Genomic DNA, 19276 nt, shown 5'->3' with positions numbered 1-19276 from the left:
AGTATTCTCGACGCACAATCTCAAACAGTTTCTTACTATATTTTAGAAGGGACAGATGTGTCTCTTATTGCTTTTGCGGATGATGTCTTTAACCCCAGCCAAATGGTACTGGCGTTTGAGAAAATTTTTTCCATTTTGAGTCGAGAGTATTCCAAAATAAATCTTAAATTTAACGCTGAAAAGTCAGAAGTGGTACTATTCAACTGGGGACCAGTTCCCGAAGGATTTGATGTTGATCTTAATAGAGTATTGGTTGCTCCTAAATTGGAAAGGAATTATCTTGGCCTCCCAATCGGTAACTCCCTTAAAGCAACTAAAAAGCTTCTCATTCGCCATTTTCAGCGCTGGATGTCCAGTGCCTACGGTGGCATAGTTTCCAATAAACTTCGTTTTAATCGCCAGCTCCTAGCTAAATTATATAACTCATATGCGCTCCCAAATTTTTTATACCTTGCACCTTTTTGGCGTACCTTTTCGGCAACGGAATCAAAGCCACTCCGACGAATTTATTACCGGTATGCTAAATATCTTCTCAGCCCCCTCTCCGGGCAATTAATTCTATGGCCAATAAGAAACACGCCTTAATTGGCTCCAATGCTATTATCGGCTGATGCATTGTAGCTTACAATAGGGGATTAATTGGACACCCATGGTGTTCCCTTATAAAACAATAGGTCTTTGACGTTTACTTTTTTGTGTTTGTTATATATGCTGTATGAGTATTTGGTTTATTATTATGCTTGTGTGCTTGATCCATAAGTTCTATCTCTGTTTTGTTCGTGCTTGTCTATGTGCTTGTTACATTGGTTTGTGCTGTCATTTTCTGGTTTACTACTATGCTTGTGTGATTGTGCTATGAGTTTTAATTTCGTTTTATTTGTCATTATCCGTCTTTTTCTTTTGCTTTTGTTTTTTCTTTTCTTCTTCTTTTTTCTTTTTTTATACTCCTCTCATCATTGTATTTCAACGGGTTATCAATAAATTCAATTCAATATATATATATATATATATATATATATATATATATATATATATATATATATATATATATATATATATATATATATATATATATATATATATATATATATATATATAATATATATATATATATATATATATATATATATATATATATATATATATATATATATTTATATATATATATATATATATATATATATATATATATATATATATATATATATATATATATATATATATATATATATATATATATATATATATATATATATATATATATATATATATATATATATATATATATATATATATATATATATATATATATAATTTCTTAAACCACATTGGCCTGACATCACATAAAGAAAGAAAAAACGAGCAAAAAGGGGGTATTTTATAGGCCAGATGAAAGTACTGAAAAAAAACACAACAAAGCGAATATTTCGAGAGGAATACATTAATTAAAATCCGAAGTCAGATGACATAGTTCTCCAACTTATTTAATTGCTGGTTCGTTTTGCTTTTTGAGTGAATGAATTGTTTTCTTTTCTCTCTCAGTTGTTCGCTAGTATCCGTCGATGGCAGTTCATAATTTTTTGGATTTTGTGCAAATCGCGGATATTGGCGAATAACTCGCTTTTATGGTTGTTAGGTATTTGATTTTAGTTCTTTTAATTTTTGGCTTTTATTGAATTCTATTCATCTTTTAAATTTTTGGTTTTTGGTTCTTTTCACATTGACTTTCCGCGTTTGTTTTTGGATACATTATTTCGTTTCGCGCTGAAGAAGAAAGGCGTTTGTCCTCTCGAAATATTCGCTTTGTTGTGTTTTTTCCAGTACTTTCATTTGGCCTATAAAATACCCCATTTTTGCTCGTTTTTTCTTTCTTTCTTTATATATATATATATATATATATATATATATATATATATATATATATATATATATATATATATATATATATATATATATATATATATATATATATATATATATATATATCTATATATATATATATATATATATATATATATATATATATATATATATATATATATATATATATATATATAAACGTGTCAAAAGTTAAAGGACTCTTGGACTCCGATCGTCGATTGAGCCTCCAATTCATAGCGGAAGAACTTAACATGTGCAAGTCGACAGTACACAACATTGTAACTGAGAATCTCAACATGAGAAAAGCTTGTGCAAAATTGGTGCCAAAAGGGCTGAGTGATGAACAGAAACAATGACGAGCTGACCTGTGTCGTGAAATGGTGGAGGTTGTGGAAGATGAAGCAGACTTTTTAGATGCTGTAATGACAGGCGACAAAATATTGGTTTTCCAATACGACCCCGAGACCAAACTATAGAGTTCTGGGTGGCACACAAAGAGGTCTCCGAACCCCAAGACGGCAAGAATGATGAAGTCAAAGGTGAAGACCATGTTCATCGTCTTTTTTGACAACCATGGGGTGGTACACTGCGAGTTTATGGCTGAAGGACAAACTGTCAACGGTGCTTTCTACAAAGACATCCTTGCGCGACTGCACTGAAACATGAAGAGGAGATGACCAGAGATTGCCGATCGATGGGAGCTCCACCACGACAACATTCCGAGCCACATTGCCTTCCATGTGACGTCGTACGTGGCCCGGATAGGGTTTTCAACTTGACCACAACCTCCATATAGCCCTGATTTAAACCCGGCAGACTTTTTTTCTGTTCCCCAAATTGAAAACCACCCTGAAAGTTCGCCGTTTTGATGACGTTGCCGCCATCCCGAAAGCCGTAACCAACTCTTTAAAAGGCATTTTGGAATCTGACCTCGAGGAAGCCTATGAATCATGGAAATTGCGCTGGCAGCGGTGCATCGGAGCCCAACGGAACTATTTTGAAGAATTTGGAGGTGTTCTTAAAATCGGATGAATTAATTCTTCTTTATAGAGTAAGTCTCATTACTTTGTGGACGTACCCTGTATATATATTGTGGGGGCGGTGCAAAATATTTTTTTTCCAAAGTCCGGGAAGGGTAAATTTATCATTTTATTGGTTTTTAAATTGAAATACACGAAAAGGTGTTTTTCAATGAAAGTATAAAAAAATATATTTTTCAAAATCTAAGGGGGGGGGGTGATCAATTTTGTTGTTTTCTCGATTATCTTATTAAAAATGCCGAAAAAAGCGTTTTCCAATGAATATACAAAAGAAGGTATTTGTCAAAGTTTTGCAGGGGGGGGGGCAAAATATTTTTCGGCCCTAAGAACTTCGTGATTTGTAAACAAGTAAGTAATTAAATGTAATATAATATACCTAATATACTAATTATAGGCCCAGAGGGGAATCAAACTACAGTATTTGTACAGATCATTATTTATATTTAAAGTCGTTCAAATGAGTAAGTTCAAAAGTATCTAAAATCATTTTTACTAAAATACTAGAATATCTTCTTATACATTTAGATGTATACGTGATTATTGAACCATACTTAAAAGTATCAAGGACGGTGGAAATAAAATCTGCTTTTTTTTAATTGGTTACGTAGATATTTGAACGACCAAATATATCATAAAAAATCAAGAAAAATCGGGGTCTTAATTTTAATGGGAAAGATTTTTATATGCAGTCAAGGAGTGTTTGGTTCAAAGGGGTGTCAGATTAAAGAAAAGGAAACCTGGGTGAAAATACAGCAAAAAAAGAGCCAAAAACATGTGGCACTGAACTGCTTAAAAAAGTATAGCTTTGCTTCTAAGGAGTAGTTGTCTTAGACAGTCAAGACATAGTTTTAAATTTTTGCAGACAAAAAGCAGAGCTAAACTTAATAAATCAGATTTTTTTTTTTTTTATTTTCATGCTTCAACTTGACAACACTGACGAATATCTTATATTGCCCTAAAAACTTGACAGTTTGGAAACAATCAAAAGAAAATCTTACTCGGTCGGTTTTCAGGCATGGATAGACCTAAGATACGGAACAAAAAGTGTTTATAATTTAATGTACCTTAACAAATAATGAGGCTATATTTTTTTATATAATATATCTAGCCAATATATTATCTGCCCATGGAGCTTGTCGGACGACAGGCATAAAGAGAAAAAAAACGTGGACTCTTTTGCGTGGACAGGAAAGGGATTAGAAGAAACCTATCAAGAACTCAAGTATATAAGGAGACACCAAATACCTGGAAGTTGTTTTCACAAGATAATCAGTGCGAGATAAATATTTTATTTTGACAGTTAATTTGACTTGATTTTAGTTTTTTTTTTTTTTTTTTTTTTTTTTTGTTTTTTTTTTTGCGGTATTTGACTTTGAATACGAATTCGGCAATGTTTTTCTTCTTGCCTGTAATTTTGTTTTATCCCCCACCATTTCTGTTTCTGTTTTTGCCATTATTCGCACAAAGTTCATTTTATTTCTTGGATTTGGAATTTATTTATTTATTTCTTTTTCTTTTGCGTTAAATTTTTATTGACCGTTTTTATGCTTGATTGGTGTTTCTTTTCTTGCTGTATTATTTCCTTCTTTGTTTTGCTTTTTCTTTTCTTTTAGACATGTGAAGCAAATTCGGCTCTATTAGAGCTTGTGATAGCCTTTTGAAAATAAATATTATCTTATCTTACGTCAAAATCGAAACCACCAAAAATCTTTCTTTTTGAATTCCCTCAACTGTTTGCTTTGTACACTTAGCCAAATTAACCCTGATCTTCACTGATGGACAGAATGGAATCCGAATAGTATCATAATTACAAAGATAATATTTAGAATGGTCAGAGACAAAATATGTAAGAGACAAGAGATCTAACTTATTCTTCTCTATTCTAAGGTCTATGTATGAACTATTTTTCCCCAAAACAAAAGACGATACTTGGACGTTATATATTTCTACGCTATGGAGACGAAGAGAAGACGTTATTTAGTAAAATAGCGTTATTTAGAGTGTATTTTGTTCTAATCTCCTATTTTTTATCGACAATTGTGACTACATTGTAGCTGGGGTGTAGCTGTTTTTAAGCAGGTAAAAAAAACTTCAACAAAAGTACTTCTGCATAAAATCGAGGAATGGAGAAATTTAATTGCAGCTTTAGGGGTATAGTTATGCAGTTAGTGGATTGAAACCTCAAAATTTCACTTCTCAATGAGATTTTGGGATTTTTGCGTCATCAGTTAACTTGGAATTTTTGCGTTTGAATTGGGTAAATTTTCAGGGGTATCCCTCTCCCCCTCCTCCCGATGCAGATAATAATCTTTAGATTTATGCTCATAATTTTACACATTATTCCTATATTTTGTATGATGCTCCCTTAAGTTTAATATCTCCACCCTCTTCGATCTCCATTTTTGTAAGCAAAATATAAATAAAATAAAACATTAAATAAAATAGTGAATCGGTAAAGATTTCATCATTTTTCGGTTACTAATTTGATATTTTTTCAGCTGCTTGAGGAGGAAAAAAAGGCACGAGAATTCCATGCCCAGCCTCTACCGAAACTGGATAAGTTGTACGGTGTTCCTGAGAAACCGACTATTCTGCCGACTGTACCCAAGCCGTTTATCCACAAAAGCGATGAGAGAGCCCAACTATATCGTGAAAAATTCCATCAAAAGGTAATATTTTCGATTAGTTATAAGTTTTTGTGTATCATGACCTTAACCAGGAGGTTTAAGTAGGACCCCCCCCCAAAATATGTTGGAATCGATCTAAAAAATGTGTGTCGATACCGTATAGTACTTTAGCCTAGCGGTTTCGTATGTTTTAAAACGTCAGCTAGGGAAGCCGAAGTCTGGCCTTATTGGGGAAATTGCAGACTTAAAAGGCATAGATCTCCAGGAATCTTTTTGTGGAATTTTTTATTTAATGTTTATACTTAGACCATGCTCAGGGGGATTGTGGGTGGTGGCTCCAGGCTTAAACCTTCTCCCTAAAATTTGCAAATTGCATGTAAATGTGCACTTTTCGTTGTTGATTCGCACACCCCCCCTCCGAGGGAGATGGCTTATGAGGAAATCTGTTGGAGGGACTCGAAGTGAGAATGTTGCACCAGCGGAAGGTTGGGCTGAATATTTGGAAGCCAGGTCTGAAGAATCTGTAGTAGATTCCGTTGGGGAAGAAATTTTAAAATCTGGATGGATTTGTGTATCAACCGTTGAAGGCAGATGGTTTCAAGCTGATTATGGAGGTAAATGAAAGTGAAAAATGGAACGTAACAAATAAATTGAAGAGAAGGCAGGTGCCAGAAGTAGGCGGAGTTACAATCAAAGTATGGATGTGGATTATGTCGCTTATAAGCCAATTATTATAGGCATTATGAAGCCAATCCTTTTTGCTGAAGGGATGGTGAACATCGATCTTAGTGCCTTTACATAAGAAAGCAGATGGTAATTACAGGTTTATTTCCATGAGGAATAGTGTCAGTAAGCCAGTTTGTAAGATATTATGTTCTAAGTTTGATAAATAGTTAGAATCGTAGAAGAAGATGATATTCAGGCAGCGTTTTAGAAAAGACCATAGTGTAGTAGATCAGGTCTTTATTTTAAGTGTGCTGATAAAAAAATATGTTAGAGGGAGAAAACAAAGGTCTTATACAGCTTTCCTAGACCTGAAAGGAGCTTTCAACTCCATGGTTGATGGGGTATCAATATTGATCTTAAAGTGTATAAAAGACTAAGGGCGATGTGGAGTGTCTTAAAAAGTAGTTTGGGAAATATAGGCCTAAGTGACATTAAGTTAATAAAAAAAACTATCAGTAGTAAAGTAAGACCAGTGTTTAGTTATGGTTGTGAAATTTGGGGATTTGAAAAGGAAAACAAGTTAGAGAGGATTTAGTTAAATTTATAAGAAATTATTAGGCCTAAGTTATAAGTTTAATGTGTTAATTTTAAATGACGATTTGGGGCTGATTAGTGTATAAGAGTAAATAGACTAGTTAGCATAGTTTAGTTAACTAGTAAATATATAGTTAACTATTAACTAGTAAATACATAGTTAACATTTACTAGTTAACTAGTAAATACATAGTTAGCATAGTTTGGGAAATATAGGTCTAAGTGACATTAAGTTAATAAAAAAAACTACCAGTAGCTAGTTAAGACCAGTGTTTAGTAATGTTTGTGAAATTCGGGGATTTGAAAATGAAAACAAGTTAGAGAGGATTTAATGAAATTTATTAGAGATTGTTAGGCCTAAGTGATAAGTTTAATGTGTTAGTTTTAAACGACGATTTGGGGCTGATTAGTGTATAAGAGTAAATAGACTAGTTAGCATAGTTTAGTTAACTAGTAAATATATAGTTAACTATTAACTAGTAAATACATAGTTAACATTTACTAGTTAACTAGTAAATACATAGTTAGTATAGTTTGGGAAATATAGGTCTAAGTGACATTAAGTTAATAAAAAAAACTATCAGTAGTAAATTAAGACCAGTGTTTAGTTATGGTTGTGAAATTCGGGGATTTGAAAATGAAAACAAGTTAGAGAGGATTTAGTTAAACTTATAAGAGATTGTTAGGCCTAACTGATAAGTTTAATGTGTTAGTTTTAAACGACGATTTGGGGCTGATTAGTGTATAAGAGTAAATAGACTAGTTAGCATAGTTAGCTACCCTATTGGGAGAAACCAGTATCGACAACCAGTATAATACGAGCTAGACTCTCAGCCGGGCATACCCATATTGTAGTTGTAAAAACTTATTACAAACACATAACTAAAATCTTGATGCTATAAGAAAAATTTGTCAAAATAAATGAATTAAAAATAATATTAGATAATTAAAATATAGATAAAAATGATAATGACAAATCCAACCGCGATTACCCCTAAACACTCAACTTCTCCCACCCTACCCTCTTAGTCCCACCTTACGTCCTTTGTCCCCTTTCAACCTCTAGTGTCCATAATAATATTCAACAAATATCCCTGAAGAGATAACCTTATAATTCTTATGTAAACTGAGATACGTATTATGCATCCTTAATCCACACTAGTTACATATTTGAAAAAATTGGAAAAATTGGAAAAAAGGAAAACAAGTTAGACAGGATTTAGTTAAATTTATAAGAAATTGTTAGGCCTAAGTGATAAGTTTAATGAGTTAGTTTTAAACGACGATTTGGGGCTGATTAGTGTATAAGAGTAAATAGACTAGTTAGCATAGTTAGGTAGTGTATAAGAGTAAATAGACTAGTTAGCATAATTAGGTAGCCTATTGGCAGAAACCAATATCTACAACCAGTATAATACGAGCTAGACTCTCAGTCGGGCATACCCATATTGTAGTTGTAAAAATTTATTACAAACACATAACTAAAATCTTGATGCTGCAAAAAAAATTTGACAAAATAAATGAATTAAAAATAATATTAGATAAATAAAATATAGATAAAAATGATAATGACAAATTCAAACCGCGATTACCCCTAAACACTCAACCTCTCCCACCCTAACCTCTTAGTCCCACCTTACGTCCTCTGTCCCCTTTCAACCTCTAATGTCCATAATAATATTCAACAAATATCCCTGAAGAGATAACCTTATAATTCTTATGTAAACTGAGATACGTGCTATGCATCCTTAATCCACACTAGTTACATATTTTAAAAAATTGGAAGAATTGGAAAAAATTGGAAAAAAAAGGAAAACAAGTTTTAGAGGATTTAGTTAAATTTATAAGAAATTGTTAGGCCTAAGTGATAAGTTTAATGTGTTAGTTTTAAACGACGATTTGGGGCTGATTAGTGTATAAGAGTAAATAGACTAGTTAGCATAGTTAGGTAGTGTATAAGAGTAAATAGACTAGTTAGCATAATTAGGTAGCCTATTGGCAGAAACCAGTATCTACAACCAGTATAATACGAGCTAGACTCTCAGCCGGGCATACCCATATTGTAGTTGTAAAAACTTATTACAAACACATAACTAAAATCTTGATGCTGCAAAAAAAAATTTGACAAAATAAATGAATTAAAAATAATATTAGATAAATAAAATATAGATAAAAATGATAATGACAAATCCAACCGCGATTAACCCCAAAAGATTCAACCTCTCCCACCCTAACCTCTTAGTCCCACCTTACGTCCTCTGTCCTAATGTCCATAATAATATTCAACAAATATCCTCGAAGAGATAACCTTATAATTCTTATGTAAACTGAGATACGTATTATGCATCCTTAATCCACACTAGTTACATATTTTAAAAAATTGGAAAAATCGGAAAAAATTGGAAAAAAAGTAAAACAAGTTTGAGAGGATTTAGTTAAATTTATAAGAAATTCTTAGGCCTAAGTGATAAGTTTAATGTGTTAGTTTTAAACGACGATTTGGGGCTGATTAGTATATAAGAGTAAATAGACTAGTTAGCATAGTTAGGTAGTGTATAAGAGTAAATAGACTAGTTAGCATAATTAGGTAGCCTATTGGCAGAGACCAGTATCTACAACCAGTATAATACGAGCTCGACTCTCAGCCGGGCATACCCATATTGTAGTTGTAAAAATTTATTACAAACACATAACCTAAAATCTTGATGCTGCAAAAAAAATTTGACAAAATAAATGAATTAAAAATAATATTAGATAAATAAAATATAGATAAAAATGATAATGACAAATCCAACCGCGATTAACCCCAAAAGATTCAACCTCTCCCACCCTAACCTCTTAGTCCCACCTTACGTCCTCTGTCCCCTTTCAACCTCTAATGTCCATAATAATATTCAACAAATATCCTCGAAGAGATAACCTTATAATTCTTATGTAAACTGAGATACGTATTATGCATCCTTAATGCACACTAGTTATATATTTTAAAAAATTGGAAAAATTGGAAAGAAAAGGAAAAACAAGTTTTAGAGGATTTAGTTAAATTTATAAGAAATTGTTAGGTCTAAGCGATAAGTCTAACGTGTTAGTTTTAAACGACGATTTGGGGCTGATTAGTGTAAGAGTAAACAGACTAGTTAGCATAGTTAGGTAGTGTATAAGAGTAAATAGACTAGTTAGCATAATTAGGTAGCCTATTGGCAGAAACCAGTATCTACAACCAGTATAATACGAGCTAGACTCTCAGCCGGGCATACCCATATTGTAGTTGTAAAAATTTATTACAAACACATAACTAAAATCTTGATGCTGCAAAAAAAAATTTGACAAAATAAATGAATTAAAAATAATATTAGATAAATAAAATATAGATAAAAATGATAATGACAAATCCAACCGCGATTGCCCCTAAACATTCAACCTCTCCCACCCTAACCTCTTAGTCCCACCTTACGTCCTCTGTCCCCTTTCAACCTCTAATGTCCATAATAACATTCAACAAATATCCTCGAAGAGATAACCATATAATTCTTATGTAAACTGAGATACGTACTATGCATCCCTAATCCTCACTAGTTACATATTTGAAAAAATTGGAAAAAAAAAGGAAAACAAGTTAGAGAGTTAAAACTTATAAGAGATTGTTCGGCCTAAGTGATAAGTTTAATGTTTTAGTTTTAAACGACGATTTGGGGCTGATTAGTGTATAAGAGTAAATAGACTAGTTAGCATAGTTAGGTAGTGTATAAGAGTAAATAGACTAGTTGGCATAGCTAGGTAGGGTATAAGAGTAAATAGACTAGTTAGCATAGTTAGGTAGTGTATAAGAGTAAATAGACTAGTTGGCATAGCTAGGTAGTGTATAAGAGTAAATAGACTAGTTAGTATAGTTAGGTAGTGTATAAGAGTAAATAGACTAGTTAGCATAGTTAGGTAGCATATCAGGAGTGCTGGAATGATAGGAGAAACGATTCTTGGGCTAGCTGAGTAAGATATATTTTCGAAACTTGTTGGAAAGCTAGGCTGTGGAAAAATGGGAAAGGATTAGAGCTCTAAAGGTGGCTGGTAGCCAAAAAATAAGTATTGTTTTAAAGAACCAGGAGATTCGGAAATGGCAATGTGAGATGTCAGCGTCCTTGTCTCTCTCTTTGTATACTAGGATTAAGGAAAGATTGGGGAGGATTCTGTTTAAGGTAATGCTTAATAAGGAGGAATTAAATTGAATAATATTAGCAAAAGGATTCTTTATCGCTTGGTGATAAGAGAAAGTATATGGGAAGGGCGAGGTCAAAGATTGATCCTTATTTTTGACAATTGTCTGTAGATAGGAAGGAGGATTTAATTCATTTCTTGGGTTTTCGTAAGGAATAAAATGGGTTGAGTGGGACATTTTTCCGGGATGGTGTAAATAGGAGGAATGGTTGGATTTTATATTAAATGATGGAACTTTTATGGTGAGTACAGATACAGCACAAGGATCGTTTTCCTTAATTTATTTATTTCATAGTTTGGACCTAGGGACGTATTTTTGTGTATAGACTCTGAATGGTTGTCCGGCTGGAAGTATAGAAGGGCGGGGTCTCTTCCAATCAGCTTGTATTTTAGAATAAGGAAACTATTAAAGGCTAAGGCGCAGCTTCTTTCTTTTTATACATGTTATACAATCTACATGGTCTCTTTTATAATTATTTCACACATTAATCGTTAAAGGGAAAATCAGTGCTTATGGTGTCAGGTCGCTGAAAACTTTGGGCCCAATTCAGCAACCTTTTACCTGGTGTTTTTACTACAGACATTGAAAAAGTGACACAAGACTTCACTAATGACTGTGAAGGAACATAACTGCAATATTTTATTGCTTTATTTTTTTTTTTGTTTAAGAATATGCCCTATTTTTAATCCCCCTGCCCCTGAGCAACTAACTATAAATAACACAAAGATCTTAGGCACTATGACGTTTGATCTTAAGTGGGAGGTGTTCACCGCAGATTTTTTTCCTGCACGGCCTGTGCTGACAGAAATAAACTCAAAAGATATTCTGTATCTATTAGTCATGAGAAAAAATTATCATTTTATTGGGCATTCAGTGAGAATTTTTTTGGAATTTTTTTCATGAAATATTCAATTTAAAGGCTAATGGCTAAAAGTAAACGTTTTCAATGAATTTCACACAATATTTACAAGTATTCCTTAGTTTAAAAAAGTATACTATATCTATTTTTATTATGTTTTTACTTAAACTTTAGAGATTTTATCGTTCTGTATTATTAGTCAAGCTGTAATTATTAGCATATCTTGAAAAAATGATATCAGAAAGCTGACTGACCAAATTTAGCCAAATTTAAAATGTAGGCGGTGAAGCGAAGACATATTTTTAAATCGGTTTCTATGCTTTGGTTGCATATTAGCCAAAACATCTGGATTTTTATGATATCTTTCAAGTAATTTACCTGTTTTTGACTTTCGTAGATTTTTTTTTCATTTTGATGGAATGGCAGATTTACGTCAATGTGGCAGACTTACGACTGCCATGTTCCTTCCATCAAAGAGTTGCGTCTTTGATGGAATGGCATAATAGAGACTTGCGTCTCAATCAGTGTTACGTAACCGGTTACGTAACCGATTTTGGGTCATGTACTACCTGGGAAATTCTAGAATCCTGATGCACTTCTCATGATATTTAAATTGTGTTAGTCAAAATTTTACGTGTAGGCCTACACCTAAAGGAAGCTTAAAAGTCATTTGATTTTTTTCGGGTAGTCCTCTTTGCACATTTTAAGCTAATTAGATATACTTTCTGCATAAAACATAATTTATAAAATGAATGGAGCTGTTGAAATATTATCATGTATCTCTTTCGGTCTTTAAAGGCATCTGAATTTGACATTATTTAGATAAAAAAAAATCAAGATTAAGGCTCTAAAGTAGTCAGCCAAAGGGTGCATGTCCTGTCCATAACCCTCCACAACATTGCTACGCCACACCTTTGGGGCCTGCACCGTACGTTGGGAATCATGGGTCTAAAACCTCCTATTAATTTGTTTTCTCTGAAAGACGTTTCAAGAAGAGGCTGAAAAAAACTCAGCAAGAGATATAATTATAAAAAAAAGTATGGAGGTGACCACCAGTATGGAGGATAATGATAAAAAAAAGTATGGAGGTGATCAGTCATAATTTTACTTAATTGCCCAAATCTAAAGCTTGATTTTCTAAAGCCCGGAATTTTATTTTAGCTTGAAGAGGAGCAAAATCGTTTAAAAAAGGAGGCAAAGTTTTATGCCCGACCCCCTGTTGTGCTCAAGAAGGAGCAATTCAAGCCAGAGCCGGCACAAAAGCCGCCTACTGAATTCGCTGCCTTTAAGCTGCATTCAAACACGAGAGCTAAACAGAGAGAGGAGTTTGATCAGTTTGTGAAACAAAAGGAAGCAGAACTGGAGGCGCAAAGAAGACAGGTGAGTAAAAGGCTTCATATCTGTACATCACATTCATTACTTTGATGCCTCTGGAGGAAACTCTTGAAGTGTTTCACCTGAAGAACGGTGTTGCTTAGAATTATACCTATTTAACGAGAGATATCAATGAAGCTGTTCTAAGATGAGATAAGATTCGTTAATCGAAAAAAACATAGTGCACATCTAGTACAGAATTGGGAGCCGCAACCAAGGGATTGTACACTGTCGCGAGAAGTATATTATAGGCCAAAATTTTCGTGATTTCTAATGGCTCGTTCCCTTTGAACAAGGCCGTGTCCAGCGGGGGTCCGGGTTCCCTTTTTTCAAAAAACTTAATTTCAAACAGCATATGGGCTAGGCGGTTTGGACCAGCCATTTATTTTTTTCTCACTCAGCTTTAAACTTTTGTGCCTTGCTTTTGACTGATATCACAATGGAGTGAAATTAAAAATTTTGACACAACTCTGAAAAAGTTAGGTCTATTTATCCTGCCACAGGGACAAGCTATTTTGGCCTTACCTTAACTAAGCTAGCAAGTTTTATTTTAGTTCTTTAAGCTAGTCTTGACCTAGTTATATTCTCGGTACTTTTCTGTTTTAATTTATACAAAATTAAACAAAATCAGGCTTTTTACCTCCCCCATTCCATATTTTGTCTTTAATAAACCTTAGGGTTGCATACTTTTTTGTTTATTAGGAGGACCCCTCCTATATATTTTTATTTTTTGGGGAGATATGTTATCTTTGACATATATTTTTATTATATTTTTGGGAGGGGTCCCTATGGGGTCCCTAGGGACCTATAAACACAAGTTTCTGTGTTTAAAGGTTCCTTTGCCCCAGGAACTTAGGCTTGTAAGTTTCAAACTGTTTGGAAAAAAAATTATTACATTAATTGAGATAATCTGTGTTTTTGTTCCGCAGCTTTTCTCTCTTGAAAGACCTCAAGAACTGTGGCCTTATTTGGCCCTTTTTCGACTTTCGAACCTACCCCTCTGCTGCTTCCATGCTTTGGTAATTTTTTAAAACTCATTGACTGGGTAAAAACAAAAAAAATTTATCATTTTTTGTTTGAAAAAGTTTTTAATAACCCTAAAAAAAAACACATTTAATATAAAATAATGAAGCAAAAATGAAGGCACAAAGTAAATGAGTGAATAAAATTTTTTTTATTAAAATATCTTATTCTTAACTTAAGATTATTTTACTTGTAATATTTTTGAGATTGAATCACGCTCTCGCATCCCCTCGTTCGAGGACAAATTGAACAACTAGTGGTATGAAACAACAAGTTTCACACTTTAGAAATTTTATACTTGTAGTTTGGGAGTTAATTTTATCGACATCGATAAATTATATAAAGTAATTTTATACCTACAGTGTTGGAAAGCAGTTTCTCAGTAAAGTTATGGTTTGTAAATACTGCACTGAAAGTTACAGTACCTACCGATGCTTCTGATCTCCGCTTCTTGGACCGTCAGATAGGAAATGCAATGAAGGGGGCGGGGGGGGGGGGGGTCTTAAGGCAGTGTTGTCTCGTGAAAAAAATTCCGGGAAACCTGGTCATAACATTAAATATCGGCATATTTTTGGTACTTCATAGTCCTCCTTAATGTAATCTTGAAGCTGTATTACGACCCCATGACTAAACAAAGATAAGACTGGTCAGTTCTTAAGATATAGCAAGGGAAAATTAAGCTAAATGAGGGTAAATAATTAACAAATAATAAAATATTAAAAATTAATAAGATAATAGGCAATATTATGCACATAATTATATTCGACCGCCTGTCAATCCCCCCCCCTCTCGCGGGATATTCCTAAACCGACTGTGAAGGAAGTTTGTCAGTGGTTTTCAATTTTTTGGTTACACATGTAACAATAGTTCGACATGTCTGCAACTTTTTGTTTAATGCCTGATGAGGAAATTCAGTGCCCTGTCTTCCCTCTGATTGTCCTTTGAAAATTTACTAGTGACATCGGCTTGCTTTTGTGTGATGAGGGGGGAATAGTGTAAATTATTTAAATTAAGAATTGTTACTTTACTAAAAAATAATACAATTTATTAATTAATTAATGTCTGATGGGGGAGTACCAATTACATTCATCCTCATGCCCCCCCCCAGAGGAAAAAATTTTCGCCTGAACGACACATTCCACTTGTCAGGTACTAAGCGGTAGACGGGTTGGTTGTTTGAGGAAGTGTTTATTTTTTACATTGAATAGTTTGACTCAGTCTTACCTTCAATAGTTCGATGCTACCTTTCATTAATAGCCTTAGATTGCACTTTGGAGTCAACTTCTATTTGACACTCTCTGACCCCGCAGTTTTCTTAAGAGAGTGGGGGAGAGATGCAAGTCAAGCTATGTAGGATGGTTTTATAAACTAGTTCTTTGGAAGCTACCGCCACGCAACAACTATTTTGGATCGAGTATGTGAGATAGTTGGGTGTGAAAAAGCAGTTTAAGCATCCCAGTTGGTTTTCTGAATCTTAGTGAAGTATATTTTTCGGGTATTGCTAGTATACTATCTGAGGGGCTTCCTATACTGTAGCATCTATCAATTTTCACATAATATTTATTAATTTTTTTTTTACATTATTTTCTGTTTTTAACCTCAGTTTTTGTTCCCCACTATCTAGTCTGCTAGTGATTTTCAAAAATTTCATCTGCAAGAATGTACTAAAATGATGTCTCCACTGTTAATTGTTCTTTGTGTTAAGTTTTGATAGAAGGTAAGAAATTTTTCCATGCCAAAATGACCAAGCGATATCGCTAAATGAGCTTTGAATGGTTTGTTTGATCTGAATTTTGATTCCACGATTTGCAAAATCGCGAAATCCAAGTAGTAATTCAAGGAACTTGAGTTTTTTACTGATATTTAAACTAAAACTAACTTTTGACTGAAGACAGTATATTTTGTCGAGTAAAGGTACCAATTGAAGTCTAAGCACCAAAATCGAAGTCCAAGTACCAAAGTCGAAGCACTAATATCAAGTAAAGGTACCAATCGAAGTCCAAGTACCAAAGTCGAAGCACAAATATCAAGTAAAGGTACCAATCCAAGTCCAAGTACCAAAGTATAAGTACTAATATCGAGTAAAGGTACCAATCGAAGTCCAAGTACCAAAGTCGAATAACAAATATTAAGTAAATGTAACAAACCTAGTCCAAGTAACAAATTAGAATTACTCATATCTAGTAAATGTAAAAATCGTATTAAAAGTACCAAATTAGAATTAATAAAATAGATTAAATGTAAAAATATAATTAAAATGAAACTATCAGTATGAATCATATAGATTCAATTGTAACAATCGAAGTCCAAGTACCAAATTCGAAGTACCAATATCGAGTAAAGGTACAAATCGAAAATAAGAGTTACGTTTTTACTTACGCATAAACATTAGGTTTTTGTTTACTTTAAATACGATTTTTCAGAACAGAGAGACAAATTTTTCAGATTTGATCTGTAACAGAAGTGAACCGTTTTTTTTTCTAATTGGATTACGGTTATAGAGCATTTCTGTCAAAAAATTTAAAATGTAAAAAATTTGATTATTTTAGACGAGTAGCTTAGCCTATCGGACAATAGGTATAACAAGAAATAAAAAGGGCTGTGTAATGTTTTGAGAGAACCGGAGAATAATCGCTCCCCTAAAATTCGAAATCAACTTCACTGTTAGCCTCAATCGATGTCAAAGCGAAATTTGACTCGTGTCAGAACTGAGCGTAATATTATTTCTTTTTATTTTATTAGGTTTATTAATTTAATTTTAAATTTTAATTTATGCATTTAATTTTGATAAATGATTTTAATTTAATTATTTCTCATTCTAATAATTTATAATATTATTTTATCAGGCAGAGATGAAAAGAAAAGAAGAAGAACAGGAAGAAATTGCAAGACTGCGAAAACAAATGGTGACAAAAGCAAATCCAGTGCCCAGCTATAAATCCTTCATACCTGAGAAAATTGACAAGCCGTTGACCATTGGACAATCACCCAACTTCAAGGTTAAGCCACGACCAAGTAGCACAGACTCGCAAAATTAATGTTCATCCACTATATTAAATATCGGTCTATTCAGTTTAATTTTCAGTTGGAAATTCTTTACGTGTTCTTTAATGTAGTAAAACCAATTTGAAGTATTTGATTGTCTATGTTATAAGAGTAGAAGACATTTTCAGGAAGAATGAACCTCGAGTCGTACAACTAACTCGTTCTTCTTTCTATCGATAAACCGAAACCTTTAGTAGATTACTATAAACTTTGAGCTACGATATATCAGATTTGCAGGGGCAATTATAATGCGATGAGACTTTTATAATATGATTTTTTTGCGCGGGGGGGGGACTAGATTATATAAACAGTCAAACATGATAAACTGTTTAGTTAAAATAAAAAAAAAGACTAAGGAGCTAACAAATAAATCTCGTGAAGGTGAAAACGGGGGGTATACTAAAAACCCAAAGACCAGCTGAAATTAAGCCAATCCGAGTGAAAATTGACAGAATCTTTATTACTCCAAAAGCTTATTTTACGAAATTTTGTTTCTGTTGTATAGCTTGAGCTTAGTCAATGCTGAGTGGCCATTCTAAACTGATTAAGAAAATCAATTTCTGGATAAACTTCCGCCTGTTTAAAATTTGATATTTTTTTTCTTTTCAAGAGATATTTAAAAAAAATCGGGGCCAAAATATCGATTTTTTTACTGTACTGTATGTTCTTTTTATTGTATTATTATATAAAAATTTTGATTAAACATTTCAGGCCTACATTGCCAGGGAGCGTCGTTTTAATATTTAAGTGTATCCTCTTAAAATGGACACTTGACTTATTTTAAATTATTTAATTTTTTATAAATTCAATATCTGGAGAAACTTCCGCCTTTTTAAAATTTGATTTTTTTTTCAATAGATATTTAAAAAAAAATAGGGGCCAATATATATCAATTTTTTGACTGTACTGTATGTTCTTTTCATTGTATTATTAAATAAAAGTTTTACTTAAACATTTCAGGCCTAAATTGCCAGGGAGCGTCATTTTACTCTAGAGGTGTATCCGCGTAGTATATTCAAGGCATGAGTTTAATTTACTTTTCATGTTTTATGCTTGTTTTCAAACTTTGATATACTGTTTACTTTTCAGGAAACGTGACGCACTCTTTTAATTCCATTTCTTCGTCTTCTTCCATCAAACTGAAAAAAAAATATAATCCTACAATCGTTCTGCAGCAATATACAACTTTAATACTTTTTCTGGACTAAATGAAAAGCAGATGTGATGAGTTTGATGAAATACTTATCTTTAAGGATGCCAAAGTTTTTTGAGCTAAGATAATGCTTTATAGCCTACTTTCTAGAGAGTTGGGTACTTGTGAATTCTAGTATTAATTATATCTCAAATTTTTTCCTGGTGGTATCTGCTACCCTATCCAATGAATCCAAATCCAGTCCAATCAAAGAACGAGCATATATGTTGGGACGACCATCTTGTTTCTTGGCTTTGTTTCTCCTTCTTCTTTTTTATCTTTTTTCTTTTAATCTCTCCAGATTTCCTTTCACTTTTGTGCTATGTGTTGATGGCAATGCCGCTGCTAAATTTTACAAAATGCTTCTGACGTTGTAGTACAGAATAAAATAAAACAAACACTGTTTTCCTGTTATTTTGAAGCTACTTGAAAAGAAAATAATTTGTAAAATAATTTTTTTTGAGAATTTGAAGTTTTTCAAATCTGAGTCATTGTAGGGTTTTCAAAAATGCTTTTCATTTCTTGAAGTAAGTGGTAAAAAACTACAAAAGTAATTGGATGAAAAAATTCAAAATCAGAAGGTTTATGAAAGTTATGAGCGTAATAATTTGTTGAAAAAAAAAAAAAAAAAAAAAAAAAAAAAAGCCAAAAACCCATCCATTGACGGACTTAATTAACTTTCCAAGTCTAGCTAATTCTTGTGTTCTCGCGAATTCTTCTGGTCTAAAATATGGATGCTTTTTTATAGCCGCGAATAATTGA

At 32.9% G+C, this 19276-nt stretch overlaps 1 protein-coding gene across 2 annotated transcripts in view; it reads left to right on the top strand.

Moving 5' to 3' along the window:
- LOC148940909 (targeting protein for Xklp2-like) overlaps positions 1–18071 on the top strand; it is a 59715-nt gene extending 41644 nt beyond the window's left edge. The window contains exons 10-12 of one of the 2 annotated variants that reach the window (XM_089104759.1): positions 5420–5590; positions 13042–13260; positions 17124–18071. In XM_089104759.1, the coding sequence (XP_088960885.1) occupies positions 5420–5590; positions 13042–13260; positions 17124–17315 (582 nt within the window). In that variant the 3' untranslated portion in view covers positions 17316–18071. The remainder of the gene's footprint in view (positions 1–5419; positions 5591–13041; positions 13261–17123) is intronic. The other variant, XM_089104760.1, reaches the window with a different exon arrangement.
- The last annotated feature ends 1205 nt before the right edge of the window (positions 18072–19276 follow it).

The sequence above is a fragment of the Artemia sp. Qi Xiang Cuo genome, chromosome 19 (genome assembly GCF_049724085.1).
Source record: "Artemia sp. Qi Xiang Cuo chromosome 19, ASM4972408v1, whole genome shotgun sequence".
Classification (NCBI taxonomy): Eukaryota; Metazoa; Arthropoda; class Branchiopoda; order Anostraca; family Artemiidae; genus Artemia; species Artemia sp. Qi Xiang Cuo.
This window is presented reverse-complemented; position numbering and strand designations above follow the sequence as displayed.